The following is a 16869-nucleotide window of genomic DNA, read 5'->3' on the forward strand; positions in this document are numbered from 1 at the left end:
TATAGTTTTAGGTTTTATATTTTGGTTTACGATCCATTTTGAGTTAATTTTTGCAAATAGTACAAAAAAAGGGTTGAAAGCTCATATTTTGTGCATTTGGATATCCGAGTGCCCCAGCAGCACTGGAGGAAAACACTACCCTTTCTTCACTGAGCTGCCTTTGCGTCTCTGTGGAGAACTAGCTGACCATGTGTCTGGGTCTATTTATGGACTCTCTGTTCCGCCCCTTTGGGCCGACACCACCTTCCCTGATCGCTGCAGGTTTGCAGCGCGTCTTGGAGTCAGGCAGTGTCACTGCTCCCATTCCGTTCTTTTTCAAAGGTGTTTTGGCTGTTCTAGGTCCTGTGCATTTTCTATGAATTTGAGAATCAGCCTGTTATTTTCTAAATTTAAAAAGAAACCTTTTTTTTTTTTTTTAATGTATGCTTTTTGGTGAGGATGATGGGCCCAGAGCTAACATCTGTTGCCAATCTTCCTCTTTTTTTCCTTCCTTCCCCAAAGCCTCAGTACATAGTTGCATATCCTAGTTACAGGTCCTTCTAGTTTCCTGTGTGCGATGCTGCCACAGCGTGGCTTGATGAGTGGTGCATGGGTCTGCACCCAGGATCCCAACCAGTGAGCCCTGGGCTGCTGAAGGGGAGCACACGAACTTAACCGCTCTGCCAGGGCCAGCCCCTAACCTACTAAGATTTTGATTAGGACTGAATCTATAGATCAGTTTGGGTAGATGTGACATCTTAGCAATATTGAGTGTTCTGATTCATAAATACGGTTTCTCTCTCCACTAATTTAGGTCTTCTTGACTTTCAGCAACATTTTAGTTTTTGGCATAGAAGTTTTACACGTACCTTGTCAGATTTATCCCTAAGTTTATCATATTTTATAATGCTATTGCAAATGCTATTTTAAAAATATCCATTTCCAGTAGTTTGCTGCTAATATATAGAAACATGATCAATTTTTGGTCTTAGATCCTGCAACCTTGCTAAACACACTTCTTAGTTCTAATGCTATTTTTATAGCTCCTATAGGATTTTCTACAAGAAGAAACTTTTGTCTAACCTTCACCTTGCCTGTGAATAAAGACAACTGCACACTTCCTTTCCAATCTGGATGCCTTTTATTTCTTTTTCTTGACTTTGCACTGGCCAGGCCCTCCAGCGTGATGTGGAGTAGATGCACTTGAGGTTGGAGGTCCTTGCCTTGTTCCTGATCTTAGGGGGAAAGCATTCAGCATTTTACCATTAAGTATGATGCTGGCCAAAGGCTGTTTTGGTGGTAAAATATAAACATAACAATATAGCCATTTGACAATTCTTAAGTGTATAATTCAGTGGCATTAAGTACATTCACAGTGTTGTGCAACCATCACCACATCTATTTCCAAAATCCTCTCATCACTACAAACAGAAACCCTGTCCCCATTAAGCAATAACTCCTCATTCCCCCTCCCCCAGCTCCTGGTAACCTCTACCCTACTTTTTGTCTCTATCAAGTTGCCTATTTTAGCTATTTCCTATAAGTTGAATCATACAATATTTGCCCTTTTTTGTCTGCCTTCTTTCACTTAGCATAATTTTTCAAGGTTCATCCATGTTATAGCACATTATCAGAACTTCACTCCTTGTTGTGGCTGAAAATATGCCATTGTAAGGATGGACCCCATTTTGTTTATCCATTCGTCTGCTGATGGACACTTGGATTGTCTCCACTTTTTGGCTCTTGTGAATAATGCTGCTGTGAATATTGGTGTAGGAGTATCTGTTTGAGTCTCTGCTTTCCATTCTTTTGGGTAGTGCAGGTTTTTTATAGATGCCTTTTATCAGGTTGAAAAGTTTCCCCTTTTTTTTTTTTTTTTGAGGAAGATTAGCCCTGAGCTAACACCCACTGCCAGTCCTTCTCTTTTTGCTGAGGAAGAGTGGCCCTCAGCTAACATCCGTGCCCATCTTCCTCTGTTTTATGTGGGATGCCTGCCATAGCACGGCTTGATGAGTGGTGTGTAGGTCCACACCCGGGCTCCAAACCGGCGAATCCTGGGCCACTGAAGCAGAATGTGCGAACTTAACCACTGCACGACCCGGCTGGCCCTGAAGAGGCTCCCTTCTATTCCCAGTTTGTTTAGAGTTTTATCAGGAATGGATGTTGAATTTTGTCAAATGCCTTTGAGATGATCATGTGACTTTTCTTTTTTACTTTTCTTCTTTACTCTTTTTTACTCTGTTGATATGGCAAATTACATTGATTGACTTTTGAATGTTAGACCAACCTTTCACTCCTGGGATAAACCCCACTTATTCGAGATGCACTATCCTTTCTAATATATTGTTGGATTCAATTTCCTCAAATACTGTTAAGAATTTTTCTATGTTCATGAGGGATACTGTCTGTGCTGTTTTTTATAACGTCTGTTTCTAATTTTGGTACAGAGTGAATTTGGGAAATATTCCCTCCACTTCAATTTTCTGGGTGAGTCTGTAAAGAATTGTTACACAAACAATGAAATGTTTGGTAAAATTCACCCGTGAAGCCATTTGGGCCTGGAATTTTCCTTTTGGGAAGGGTTTTAAGTACCAATTCAATTTCTTTAATAGATATATGACTTTTCTGGTTATTTATTTCTTATTGAGTGATCTTTGGTAGTGTGTGTCTTTCAAGGAATTTGTCTATTCCTCTAAATTTTCAAATGTACTGGCATAAAGTTTTTCATAATATTTCATTATTCTTTAACATCTGTTGAATCTGCAGTGATATCATCTTTCATTCTTGATACTGGTAATTTATGTCTTCTCTCTTTTTGTCCTGATCAGTCTGGCTGGAGGTTTATTAATTTTATTGGTCTTCTCAAAAAATCAGTCTTTTTTTTTTTTTTTTTTTTTTTTTTTTTGAGGAAGATTGGCCCAGAGCGAACATCTGTGCCCATCTTCCTCTACTTTATATATGGGACGCCTGCCACAGTGTGGCTTGATAAGCAGTGTGTAAGTCCGTGCCCAGGATCTGAACTGGTGAACCCCAGGCCACCAAAGCAGGGTGCACAAACTGAACTGCTACACCACTGGGCCAACCCACAAAGAATCAGCTTTTTGTTTCACTGACTTTCTATTTGTTTTTCTGTTTTCTCTTTTATTGATTTCTACTTTGATCTTCTTTATTTCCTTTCTTCTGCTTATTTTAATATAATTTATTTTTTTTTTAAGTTTCTTAAAGTAGAAGCTGAGGTAATTGATTTGAGATCTTATTTTCTAATACAGGCATTTTGGTGCTAAAAATTTCCCTCTAAGAACAGCTTTGGCTGCATCTCACAAATTCTAATATGTTTTGTTTTTATTTTCTTTCCTTTCGAAATACTTTCTAATTTCCCTTTTGATTTTTATTTGATCCATGGGTTATTCAGTAGTATGTTGTTTTTTTCCCCTCCCCAAAGCCCTAGTACATAGTTGTATATTCATTCTAGTTGCAGGTCCAAGTTCTTCTATGTGAGCTGCCACCACAGCGTAGCTACAGATGAGTGGTGTGGTTCCATGCCTGGGAACCAAACCCAGGCTGCCAAAGTGGAGCACACTGAACTTTAACCACTAGGCCATCAGGGCTGGCTCAGTAGTATGTTCTTTAGTTTCCAAATACGGGGGGATTTTCCAGAGATCTCTGTGTTACTGATCGTTAATTTAATTCCGTTATGGTTAGAGAACACACTTTTTCATCTTCCCAAATGGAAACTCTGTACATATTAAACAACTCTCCATTTCTCCCTCCCCCTAATCCACAGCAACCACCATTATTTAACATTTATTGAGACTTGTTTTATGGCACAGAATATGACCTGTTTTGAAAATGTAGCTGGGATTTGAGTCCAGATGCTCTGGGTCCAGAATCTATGCCCTCACCTCCTCCACAGTAGCTCCTTTGTTTCTTGAACAGACTTTCAGCTAGTCCTTTTCTTTTCAACTTTAAGGTCGCCCCTTTCCAAACCACTGCTAAAGAAAGCTGGCTCACCCACAAGTGAGCTTGTAAGGGTTTGCTGCCTGCTTCAGCTTCCTAGCTTTCCTACTGTCTGCTTGGATGCACCTTTTTTGGTCTACCAAGTCAGTTTCCTGATACTCGTCCATGCGTTTTTCAGCTTCCAAAACATAGTTGTTCTTCCTCTTCCATTCTCTTTGTCCTTGTGGGGCTAATTTTTTTTTATTGTGACAAAATATACATAAAATTTACAATTTTAATCATTTAAAATTAATTTACAGCTCAGTGGCATTAATTACATCCATACTGTTGTGCGACCATTGCCACCATCCATCTCCAGAACTTTTTCATCTTCCCAGATGGAAACTCTGTATGCATTAACAACTCTCCTTTCTCCCTCCCCCTAATTCATGGCAACCACCATTCTACTTTCTGTCTCTATGAATTTGACTCCCCTAGGGATCTCGTATGTGGAATCATACAGTAGGTGTTTCTTTGCGACTTGCTTATTTCACTTAGCATAATGTCCTCAAGATTCATCCATGTTGTAGCATGTGTCAGAATTCCCTTCTTTCTTTAGGCTGAATAGTATTCCATCCTATGTATTTTGTTTACCTATTCATCCACTGAGGAACACTTAGGCTGCTTACACCTCTTGGTTATTGTGAATAACGCTGCTATTAACATGGGTGTGCAAATATCTGTTTATGTTTCTGTTTTCAATTCTTTTGGGTATATACCCAGAAGTGGAATTACTGAATCCTATGGTAGTTCTATGTTCAATTTTTTGAGAAGCCTCCAGACTGTTTTCCACATTGGCTGCACCATTTTACATTCTCTTATGAGGGTTTCTCTTTTTTCCTTTAAAAAATTCCTTCACTGTTCTTTTAACAGGAGTTCAAGGTGGAGTCCAAGTAAACGCATGTCGTTCAATCTGACATCTTTACCTGGGAGCCAGTAAGTCTTGCTGCACACACGAATGCATAAGCAGTGAATGAAACACCTCAGGGTCTACAGCCTTCCAAAGGGCTCCTTTGCAGAGCAGATAGAAGAGCTGTAGTCGGCTGCGTCCACCACTAAGCACCCCTGTGATGTCTGTGCTTATGGAGGTCCCGGGAGACAAGCTGTGAAACCCTCCTGCTGGTGGCTGGCACCAAGGCGTGACCATGTGTGAGACGAGGCTAAGCTGGGGGGCATGTGAACTGGGGCTCACTGCATGGCACCTTGGTCCCTCAGGGTTATGACCACACAGAAGAGATGTCGTACACATGCTGGCAGACGAATCAAAGGCTTCTGAGGCCAAGGCAGGCAGTGGGATTGAGGGTGAGGCTCAGCTCTGCCCTCTCTGGCACTCCTGGGACCCGCTGTAGGTTTCTTCTGCTAAATGCAGGCTACATTCTCCTGGGCTGACGGGGCCTGCGTTCTTGACTGACACTCAGCACCCACATTGTTGATGGGCCGGTGGGAAGGAGTGCGAGCCCTCTCCTCTGGGCTCAGTGCTGAGCAGGGCCTGCAGCAGATGCCCACCCAGCAGTGGCTCTTGGGGCTGGGGACAGGGTTCTGGCTGGAGGGCGGCCCCATGCCATAGACATGAGACCCGATCCCCAAGCCTAGACGCAGGCCCCCGCCAATAGGACCATGCAGATCCTGTCTCCCTCTGTGAGCCCAGACCATACAGCCCTCTGAGACCACCTGGCCTCATTCAAGGGGTGGGGGAAGAGGGCTCAAAGCCATGGATGCCCAGGCTGATCCCCTATTCCCTCTTACATGCCAGCCAGGCCTCCTGGTGTAGACACTAGGACAAAGGTGCACAAACCTCTGTGGCAAGGGGAGTGTCCTGCTAGGCCCTGGACGGGGCCTGAGGCCTAAACTCCCTGTGGAAGCCCCGATGGGCAGCGGGAATGGCCCTGGGAGCCTCCGGCCTCTGTGTGTTCACTGCTCACTCACCTTTTCACTCAGCAAGCACTCCCTGGGGCCTCATGGGCTGCGTGCTGAGCAGTGGGCAACACTTCCAAGCCTCCTGCTCAAGGCAGTGACATCTCGAGGCCTTTTTGGAAGAAGCTGAGATGAACCATGAAGCCAGTCAGGGCTCACCTGCTCCTGGAAAGGCCTGAGAAGAATGAGGCAGATCCAGGCCCCCGCCAGGCTGCACGTCTGCAAGTGGAGGGAGCTGTCTGTTGTGTCCAGTGATCCTGCTTCAAAACTGTGTGCCTGGGCAAAAATCTCATGGCTTCCAAGACATCCCCCCAAACAGCTGACACGCTGGATGTGCTCGATGCACCTTCACTGGGGCCCACCACTGCCAAGCAGCTGTAGCCCCCATCACTGTGTACACACGCCCTGGCCCCCCACACCTAGGCTTGGGCAAGGTCCTCCTGCAGAGCAGTCTACAGCACGTCTGACCTGGAGGGCGTGTGAGAGCTTGAGTGTGTGCATGCATGTGCATTTGTGCATGTGCTTGTCTGGACGCTGGTTCCGTGGCTGTGCCCTGTGGACACCCAGGACTATCAGGGTGGCAGACAGCCTAGTGCTGCCTATGGCCCTGTCCCCATGTTCACTCTGCCCAGCCTCAGACTACAGCCAGCTGCCAGGTCAGCTGCATGGGCACCGCCTGGCCAGCAGGACCATGGTCCCTAGTCTTCCCCCGAGCAGGCCAGGCCTGGGCCCAGATGGACCTGACGCATGGCCTTTGGGAGCCCCAGGCAGAATTTGGCCCTGCACTTGGCCTCAGGCTGCCATAGCAGGTGGCTACCCGTACTGGTCCCAATCTCTGACCCCTTGGGGAAGCTCAGGGCCTCTCAGCTTGCAGCACCCCAAGGGCCTGCTGGTCTTGCCAGACCTGGTGCTGGGCCAATGAACGCTGTGATCACCATGCTCCTCCCCACTCTGAGAAGCCCTCCTCCAGGACCGCACAGTCTCCTTCCCACCTACAACAGATGGCCTGAGCCAGGCTGAGGTGGTCACTTCTCCAGGCTGCAGGACGGTTGAAAGCAAATGCAGTAAGCACCTACAGGCCGACCATGGCCTCCCTGCTCTTGGGCTTTTTGCTTCTGCCCTCATTAGGCAGGGTGAAGAGCCACAGTGGCTTCAGAACAGAGTGGACACTGGCTGGCTAAGACATGGATGCCATGTGTCCTTGTTCAGGCCCCCCTTCCTATTGGCCCGTGGCCGGGGGACCCTGTGCCAGGACTGCCTGAGGCTCTTCCTAGGGCTTCAGTGCCCAGGGGAAACCCAGAATGGGGCCCTTAGGGGGCACATGTGTCTGCTTGGAAGTGCTGTGTCAGCTCCCATGTACCTGCTGCCCCTGAGGCACTGCCCAGCGCAGGCCAGGAAGCTCTCGCCACAGCACTTACCTGAGCTGGTGGCAGAGCCCAAGGTGGCAAGGAGTCCCATGTGCTGGGCCTTACCTTTGGTGTCATTGACGGGGTCCATGTGCCGGTAGATGTAGCCCTCCAAGTAGGAGTGGAACTTGGGTGTGGGTGGGAAGAAGGCAAGACAGATGGCCATGAGCTCCCAGCCGCGGGCCAGGCTCTCGAGGCGGAAGTTCTCCGTGGTCTGCCGGCACAGCTGAATGTAAAGCTCGTCCCGCAGGCCCTGCACGCTCCAGCCCTTAGTGGCAATCTCCAGGGCCACGTGCAGTGGGTCTGCCTTGGCGCGTCGGTCGCCCATGTACATCTGGATCAGTTTGAAGATCTCGCAGGCCTCCTTCTTCACGTGGCGGTCGCTGGTCACGATCATGGGCTTCTTGATGGACTCACTGCTCCAGGCTAGCATGTTGGCAATGGACACCTTCCGCCGGAAGAGGCCCTGCGTGTGCTTGTTGAAGTGCTTGGAGGCCCAGTTTTCAATGTCGGTCTCCGAGGATGGCTTGCGCAGCGTGAAGGTGGGGAACACGCAGCTGGCACTGGGCATCACACTGCGGGTCTGTCGGCTGCTCTCAAACTGGGCACAGGTCCCGAGATCCTCGGACTGGGGAGCACAGAGGGGCTGTGAGGGGGTGGGGGTCCCACCTGACCCAGTCAGCTGAGAGGCGTGGCCTCCCTGCTGGCCCCAAGGCTGCTGGAGGAGTAAGGCCAGGGTAGGGTGGGGTGGGCATTCAGGTGACCTGCTGGCAGGGGAGGCAGGAAAACAACTTTTGCTGGGCAACCCAGGCTGGGGCTAGGCCTGGGCTTCCAGCTTTGCACCTCATCTTGTTCCACTCGCTTCGTAAAGACATGCTAGCACCGTCCTCTCGAAAGGCTGGGGCAGGGACTCAGAGAGGCCCTTCTTCCAACCTCTACCCTCCGAGTTGACCTCCAGGAGGTACCCTCCCTGCTCCTGATACCAAGGGTTGTAGGGGCCAGCGTGGGCCTAGAGGTGGGAGGAAACCGCATGTGCTTTTCCTCGGCTTCTCGAGGTGCCTGTAGCCCCAGGTGGGGAGATGCCAGGGACGCAGCACCCACAGGTGCTCACGTGGCCCTCCCCAGGCTGGACACTGGCCCCGTGTGTGGGGGCCCACAGGGTGTGGCAGGGCTGCCTCCTGCTGGCCTTGCTGCTGCTGTTTTGCTTCTGCTGGTTCACTGAGCTTCGAGGTTGGGAAGCAGATGGAAAGGGCAGCCCCATGAAGACGCGGAAGACCCCAGATGCAAAGTCTGACAGAGAAACACAAATTCTCCCTTGGTCCTCAAAACCACCTCCCCTTCCCTGTTGCTGTGTCCACTTTCCCCAGCAAAGATGCCCATATGGCATCTCGGGTAGAGTGATGCCATGCAGAGGCAGGATCAGGCCTCAGCGGGGCTGTGGGCTGCAAGCCTCCCATCCCGTGATGCTGGGAAGAGTGGGGGTTGCTCCAAGGCCCCTGCCTGCCTCCCTAACGGCCTCAGCCTAACTGCACAAGGCCTGTCACTCAGATAACAGCTCCTCCTCACCTGGCGCTCTTGGGAGCTCCCGTGCCCTCTGTCTGAGGAGCAGGTTCTTGCTGCTCATTCTCCATCTCCCACCTACCCAGGCTGCCTCTTCCCATCTGTCTTGTGTCCTCCCGTGTTACAAGCCACAGACAGAAATGCTGTTCTGAGCTCTCCAGCCTGGAAGGGCACTAAGGTTGCCTGGCCTGGGGGATGCTGGTTGCCCAAGGTCACCAGGCCCTTGGCACCTCTTCCTTGGCAAGGTTTGGGGTGAATGTGAGGAGTCTGACACCGGGAGGCCCTCCGGCCACTGGCAGCTCCAAGCAGATGCCAGGGAAGACCCTCAGCTTTGACTTCATGCAGCAGACTGGTGTGAAAGGTCAGGGGCCAGGAGGTAAGAACTAGGACACTGGCCTACACTGAGTCCTGGGGCACAGGGCTCCCAGCACATGACCTGGACAGAAGGTGCCTGCAGGCCCTTAGGGCCTGACTGATGTCTGTGCCTGGCACTGCCCAGGGAGCATACACTAGGCCAGGCCTCTGCTTCGTCTCCAGCTGCAGCCCGAGGTCCTAGGAGCCACCTGGGGCCTGCTAAGTATGTCCTGGACCCCAGGGCCAGGTGTCCAGTCTCCCTGTGTGTGGGGAGCCTTGCTCGAAAAGAGTTCTGAGCCATGGGAGGAGGGCCTGACGCTCCACCTGCACAGTTCCTCACCTGAAAAGCCATTCACAGGTGGGAAAATAGAGTGGGTGGGTGGCTGCCTGCCCATCTCCCCTGCCTGGCCTGGCATCAGGGCACAGCCTCTGGACCCCAGGTGACTTGCCAGCACCCGGCTAGGCCTGGCCGGGAGCTGACGTGAGGGAGCCCTGCGCAGCTGGGAGCCTCAGGGGCATCTGCAACCTGTCACCAAACCAGCCAGGAACCTGAGTGCCAGCCCACCCTGCCTGGGGCCTCGCCGTGGCCACGTGTCCCTACCTGTGAGGGGTGGAGGTAGGGCTCCGGTGAGGCCAGGTTGGTCTGCACAGAGACGCTTTTCTCGAGCAGGATCTGGGGGAAGGCGAGCCTCTCCAAGGCGCCCCTCTGCCAGTGCTTGCTCTCCTGCTGGGCCAGTGCCTCATCCTCACTGAAGGCACGCACCACGGGCCCCGGCATGGGCAGCGGCACGGCCCCGTCGCTCTCATAGCCCGAGCCGTCCTGCTGGGAGTCCCAGCTGCCCCTCTGCTTCAGGTGGAAGTGGGCCTGCTGTGCTTCCCAGGCCAGCCGCGCCTGAGCCAGGAAGGGCTCGGCTGTGCCCCGTGCCCCATCTGCCTCACCCGCCTTGCTCTCTGTGCGCTTCACTGGGGCCAGGCTGGGCCCACACGAGGGCCGTTCCTCAGCCAGGGGCTGCTCGCTGAGCAGGTCGCGGTCCCCAGGGCCGTCAGCAGATGAGGTGCTGGGGGCATGACACAGAGACGGGTTCCTGCTCTTCCTCTTGCGTGTGCCTGGGGAGTAGCCCGTTGAGGACATGGTGTCCTGCTGGCTGGACCAGGACATGGCGTCGTCCTGGGCCTGGGGCAGTGGCGTGGGTGGCTGGGTGTGCCGCGGCTCAGGGCCCTGCATGCTGCTGTAGTCCCCAGACGTGACCCCCAGGCGTTGGTCCCGCAGTGGGCAGGGGCTGGGCTGCAAGGAGAGTGAGCCACCCCCGGGGTTGGGCGCATACTTGTGGCGTGGGCCTGAGCGCAGCTTGGGGCTTGAGCCAGCCTGCTCCACGTACACCAGCTGCCGCACGTACTCCTTGCCTGCGGGGCTGTACTCGAGGCTCAGGAAGCGCTCGGGGCACTTCTGCCTGGTGAGCACCAGCTGCTGGTAGGGTGAGGCGGAGGCCTGCTTGGGCGACTGTGGGAAGGGCGGCGGTTTGCGGCCCGGGGACCGCTGGGGCGAGCCGGCCTGGTAGCCCCCGCCAGCCTCATACTGTACGTCCATGGGGGGCTCGTCGTAGATGGGGGCCTGGTACTCCACAGGGGGCTCCTCGTAGAGAGGGGGTTCATAGGCATAGCGTGGGGAGGAGGGCTGCGAGTCACCAGCAGGCTTGCGGGGCTGAGCCAGCAGTGGGGAGCAGCTCCCGAGATCAGCCCTCTTCAGGAAGGGCGACGGTCTCCGCTCAGGGAAGAAGACGGAACCGTCTGCATCAGGGGCAAATGTCTGCAGGCTGGGTGAGTGCTGCCCACCTGAGGGTCTGCGGGAGCGGCCCCCAGGCTGACTGTCCAGGGGGTAGCCGTTACCCTGTGGGGAGAGGAAGCTGGGCTCCCGGTCAGCAACTTTGATGAGCATGCGTTCCTTGGTGCCCGAGTTCCACCGGAGTGAGGAGGTCCTGAGGGGGACAGGCACAGGTTACCTGGGGGAAGTGGAAGTCTGGCCCCACTGCCAGCCTGGAGCCATTACCCACCCGCCCTGGCCTCATGGGCATTTGAAGTCAGGGCCCAGAAGGACTGGTCATTTCTCAGCATCCTCCTCACCCCCAAAATGAGACTGCAGGCTGTGGGGGCCTGGTACTTTCTAGAGGGCTCCCTGTAAACAACCTGTGCACCCTTCGTTGCTAGGGCCCTGACCCCAGGATGTAGCTGCCCTCTGTCCTGGGAGCTCCCCTCACACACCTCCTGACTCAGCCCTGCAGCCCTCCCCTCCAGGGGTCTCTCCTGCCTAGGGAGCTTCCCCAAGGTCCCTGGCTGCTGCCCATCATGACACTACCTGCGAGGGCCTCTCTGTGTGTCTCTGCTCTGGTCCCAGCACAGCACCAGGCACACAACTATTTCTGTAATGGAGAACCCAGAGGCGGCCCTCCCAGAGGGAGGCCTCTCTCTCGATATGCATACTTCCCTGCAGGCCTCGCTCCTGGGCTCAGCACCTGCCCCTGCTCCTACTGCACAGTGGGGTGACGTGCCACGTGCACCAGCATGTCAAGCCCTGTTTTCAACCACAGAGGCTCCTGTGAGATCCCAAAAGGCTGACTGACCCCCTGTGCCCTCTGCCCTCACAGTCAGCACTCTGCACCTGGATGGAGATGCCTGCTAAAGCCTGCATAACTCCCACAGTCCCTAGGGGTTATGGGGCTGAATCCTGGCCTCTCCACCCAGTTGGGGGCCATGCTGCATGTGTGGCCTCTTCTGAACCTCAATTGCTTGGTGACCACGAGTGACACTGCCCTGGGAAGCTGCTGGCAGGATGTGCAGACTCAGTGCCCACACTGTGCTCTGCCCACTCAAGGTCAGCACTTGGGGCCCATGGCTGCATCTGCAATGCCAGGGGTGGGACTTCAAGTCCAGGAGAGATGAGTGGGGCTCACCTCTGCCACTTCCACTCTCCCTCAAACAACTTCTGGCTGGTGTTAGGATTTTCTTTTCTTTTTGCTGAGGAAGATTTGCCCTGAGCTAACATCCATGCCACTCTCCCTCTATTTTTTAGTATGTGGGCCGCCAGCACAGCATGGCTGCTAACAGAGTGGTATAGGTCCATGCCTGGGAACTGAACCCCAGGCCGCTGAAGTGGAGCATGCTGAACTTAACCACTAGGCCACAAGGTCTGGCCCAGGATTTTCTTTTTGTATTTCATATTCAGCACACGTGTTTAAGTGTCTGGGATTCACAGCACTTCTTCAATCTGTGGCTGTGTAATTTTTGGAAACTTTTGACCATTACCTTTTCAAACATTACCTTTATCCCATTTCCTCTCTCCTCTCTTCTGGGATCAATTACAGTCCTTTTCACTATGTGCCATATGGTTTCATGCCATATTCTGTCTTTCCCATTCCCTGGACTTTCTACACTTCACAACAGATATTTTCTTCTCATCTACCTTACAATTTACTAATTTTGTATTCAGCTATGTTTAATCTGCTCTTACACTCATCTACTGAGTCCTTAGTTTTTGTTATTACATTTTCCAGTTCTAGAATAGATTTCCTATTTGCTCCACATCCTTGCCCATATTTGGTCAGTGTTCTAAATTTTCGTCTTCTAATAGATGTATAGTGGTATCTAACTGTTGTTTTAATTTGCATTTCCCTGATGACATATAATGTGAAGCATCTTTCATATGCTTATTTGCCATCTGTATATCTTCTTTGGTGAGGTATCTATTTAGGTTTTTAGCCTATTTTAAATAGATATTTAATTCTTTTTTTTTTTTGACATTGTTTTTTAAAGCATTTTTAGGTTCACAGCAAAACTGCAAAGAAGGTACAGAGATTTCCCAGAAACCCCCTGCCCCTACTCATGCACAGCCTCCCCAGTTACCAACATCTGAATCAGAGTGGTACATCTGTTGCAACACCATAATCACCCAAGTCCTTAGTGTGCTTTATGGTTCACTCTTGGTGTTGTACTTTCTGTGGGTTTGGATAAATGTATAATGACATGTATCCACCATTAAGATATTATACAGAGTATTAGTATTTTCATTCCTCTGTGGTCCTCCTATTCATCCCTTCTTCCCCCAATTGTCGGCAACCAATAATCTTTGTATTGTCTCCACAGAAGCCAAGCCAGTGAGCAGATCTTTGGCCTCCAAAGAAGCCATTGTGCAAAGGTTACAGTCTGTATGATTCCAGAATGTCATATAACTGGAATCATGCAGTATGTAACTTTTCAGATTAGCTTCTTTCACTCAGTCATATGCATTTAACGGTGCTCCTTTCATGGTTTGATAGCTTACTTCTTTTTAGCACTGAATATCATCCCACTGTCTGGATGGACCACAGCTTATTTATACATTCACCTACTGAAGGACGTCTTGGTTGCTTCCAGGTTTTGGCAATTATTAATAAAGCTGCTGTAAACATTTGCGTGCAGGTTTTTGTGTGGACGTAAGTTTTCACGTCCTTTGGGTAAGTACCAAGGAGCACAACAGCTGGATCCCACAGTAAGGGTATGTTTAATTTTATAGGAAACTGCCAAATTGTCTTCCAAAGTGGCTGTACATTTTGCATTCCCACCAGCAATGAATAAGAGTTCCTGTTGCTCCACATCCTCACCAGCATTTGGTGTTGTCAGTGTTCTAAATTTTTGTCTTCTAATTGGTGTATAGTGGTGTCTAACTGTTGTTTTAATTTGCATTTCCCTGATGACATATAATGTGGACCACCTTTCATATGCTTATCTGCCATTCGTATATCTTCTTTGGTGAGTTCTCTTTAGGTCTTTAGCCTATTTTAAAATCAGGTTGTTTGTTTTCTCATTGTGGAGTTTTAAGAGTTCTCTGCATATTTTGAATAATAGTCCTTGAGTATCAGATATGTCTTTTGCAAATATTTTCTCACAGTCTGTGGCTTCTCTTCTCATTCGCTTGACGTTGCCTTTTTACACAGCAGCAGTTTTTAATTTTAATGAAGTTCGGCTTATCAGTTATTTCTTTCATAGATTATGCCTTTGGTGTTGTACCTAAAAAGTCATCACCATACCCAAGGTCATCTATGTTTTCTCCTATGTTACCTTCTGGGAGTTAGTTTTGTGTTTTACATTTAGGTCTGTGATCCATTTTGAGGTAATTTTTGTGAAAAGTGTAAGGTCTGTGTCTAGATTCTTTTTTTTTTTCACTTGTGCATGTCCAGCTGTTCCAGCACCATTTGTTGCAAAGACTGACTCTGCTCCATTGTATTGCCTTTGGTCCTCTGTCAAAGATCAGTTGACTATATTTATGGGGGTCTGTTTCTTGGCTCTCTATTCTATTCCATTGATTGATTTGTGTATTCTTTTGCCAACACCACACTGTCTTGACTATGGTAGCTTTATAGATCAGTTGACGATATTTATGGGGGTCTGCTTCTTGGCTCTCTACTCTATTCTATTGACTGATTTGCGTGTTCTTTGCCAACATCACACTGTCTTGACTATGGTAGCTTTATAGATCAGTTGACCATATTTATGTGGGTCTGCTTCTTGGCTCTCTACTCTATTCCATTGATTGATTTGTGTGTTCTTTGCCAACACCACACTGTCTTGACTATGGTAGCTTTATAGATCAGTTGACGATATTTATGGGGGTCTGTTTCTTGGCTCTCTACTCTATTCCATTGACTGATTTGTGTGTTCTTTGCCAACACCACGCTGTCTTCACTGTGGTAGCTTTATAGCAAGTCTTCCAATCGTGTAGTAGTAGTCATCCAACTTTGCTCTCCTTGAATATTGTGTCGGCTATTCTGGGTCTTTTTCTTCTCCATATAAATTTTAGAATCAGTTTGTCAATATTTACAAAATAACTTGCTGGGATTTTGATTGAGATTGCATTGAATCTATAGATGAAGTTGGGAAGAACTGATATCTTGATAACATTGAGTCTTCCTATCCATCAACATGAAATATCTCTCCATTTATTTAGCAGTTCTTCTTTGATATTTTTCATCAGAGTTTTGTAGTTTTCCTCACAAAGATTTTGTAAGATTTATACCTAAGTATTTGACTTTTTTTGGTGCTAATGTAAATAGTATTGTTTTAATTTCAAATTCTTCTTGTTCATTGCCAGTATATAGGAAAGCAGTTGGCTTTTTTTTTTTTAAAGATTTTATTTTTTCCTTTGTATCCCCAAAGCCCCCCAGTACATAGCTGTATACTCTTCATTGTGGGTTCTTCTAGTTGTGGCATGTGGGACGCTGCCTCAGCACGGTTTGATGAGCAGTGCCATGTCCGCGCCCAGGATTCGAACCAACGAAACACTGGGCCGCCTGCAGAGGAGCGCGCAAACTTAACCACTCGGCCACGGGGTCAGCCCCAGCAGTTGGCTTTTGTGTATTTATCTTGTATTCTGCAACCTTGTATAATCACTTATTAGTTCTAGGAGTTCTTTTGTGAATTCTTTAGGATTTTCTACATAGATGACCATGTAATCTGTGAACAAAGGCAGTTTTATTTTTTCATTCCCAATCTGTATACATTTTCTTTCTTTTTCTTGTCTTACTGCATTAGCAAGAACTTCCAGCATGATGTTGAAAAGTAGGGGTGAGAGGCGACATCCTTTCCTTACTCCTGATCTCACCAGGAAAGCTTTGAGCTTCTCACCACTACGTATGATTAGCTGTAGGGTTTCTGTAGATATTCTTTGTCAAGTTAAGGAAGTTCCTCTCTATTCCTAGTTCACTGAGAGTTTTTATCACGCACAGGCACTGGATTTTGTCAAATGCTTTTTCTGCATCTGTTGATATGATCATGGATTGTTCTTCTTTGGCTTGCTGATGTGATGGATTATATTGACTTTTGAGTGTTGAACAACACTTGTATACCTGGTATAAATCCCACTTGGTCATGGAGTCTAATTCCTTTTACACATTGTTGGATTTGACTTGCTAATATTTTGTTGAGAATTTTTGCATCTATATTCATGAGAAAGATGGGTCTGTAGTTTTCTTTTCTTGCAATGCCTTTGTCTGGTTTTAGGATTAGGGTAACGCTGACTTCACAGAATGAGTTAGAAAGTATTCCCCCTGCTTCTATCTTCTGAAAGAGATTGTAGAGAATTGGTATAATTTCTTCCATAAATGTTTGGCAGAATTCACCAGTGAACCTATCTGGGCCTGATGCTTTCTGTTTTTGAAGATGATTAATTGTTGATTCAATTTCTTTAACAGATATAGGCCTATTCAGATTGTTTATTTCTCTTATGTGAGTTTTGGCAGATTATGTCTTTCAAGGAATTGGTTCATTTCACCTAGGTTATCAGATTTGTTTGCATAGAGTTGTTCATAGTGTTTCTTAATCATCTTTTTAATGTCCATAGGATTTGTAGTGATATCTCTTCTTTCATTTCTGACATTCATAATTTGTGTCCTCTTTCTTTTTTTTTTCCTAGCCTGGCTAGACACTTATTGATTTTATCGAACATTTCTTAGAATCCACTTTTCATTTTCCTGATTTTCCCTATTGATTCCCTGTTTTCAATTGCATTTGATTCCTGCTCTAATTTTTATTTTTCTTCCGCTTACTTCAAATTTAATTTGCTCTTTTTTTTCTAGTTTCCTAGAATGAAAGCTTAGATGATTGATTTTAGATCTGTCTCCTTCTCCAGTAT

The 16869-nt window shown here is 48.6% G+C and overlaps 1 protein-coding gene across 8 annotated transcripts in view; it reads right to left on the reverse strand.

Moving 5' to 3' along the window:
- ARHGAP39 (Rho GTPase activating protein 39) overlaps positions 1-16869 on the reverse strand; it is a 124766-nt gene that overhangs the window by 9582 nt on the left and 98315 nt on the right. For 6 of the 8 annotated variants that reach the window (XM_044780878.2, XM_044780881.2, XM_070481912.1 and 3 more), the window contains exons 5-6: positions 9811-11185; positions 7362-7923 (exon numbers count right to left, since the gene is read on the reverse strand). In XM_044780878.2, coding sequence (XP_044636813.1) covers positions 7362-7923; positions 9811-11185 — 1937 coding nt within the window. Of the gene's footprint in view, positions 1-423; positions 1215-7361; positions 7924-9810; positions 11186-16869 lie in introns of those variants that run through there. The other 2 variants (XM_044780885.2, XM_070481914.1) reach the window with 1 other exon arrangement.

The sequence above is a fragment of the Equus asinus genome, chromosome 12, assembly GCF_041296235.1.
Source record: "Equus asinus isolate D_3611 breed Donkey chromosome 12, EquAss-T2T_v2, whole genome shotgun sequence".
Lineage (NCBI taxonomy): Eukaryota > Metazoa > Chordata > Mammalia > Perissodactyla > Equidae > Equus > Equus asinus.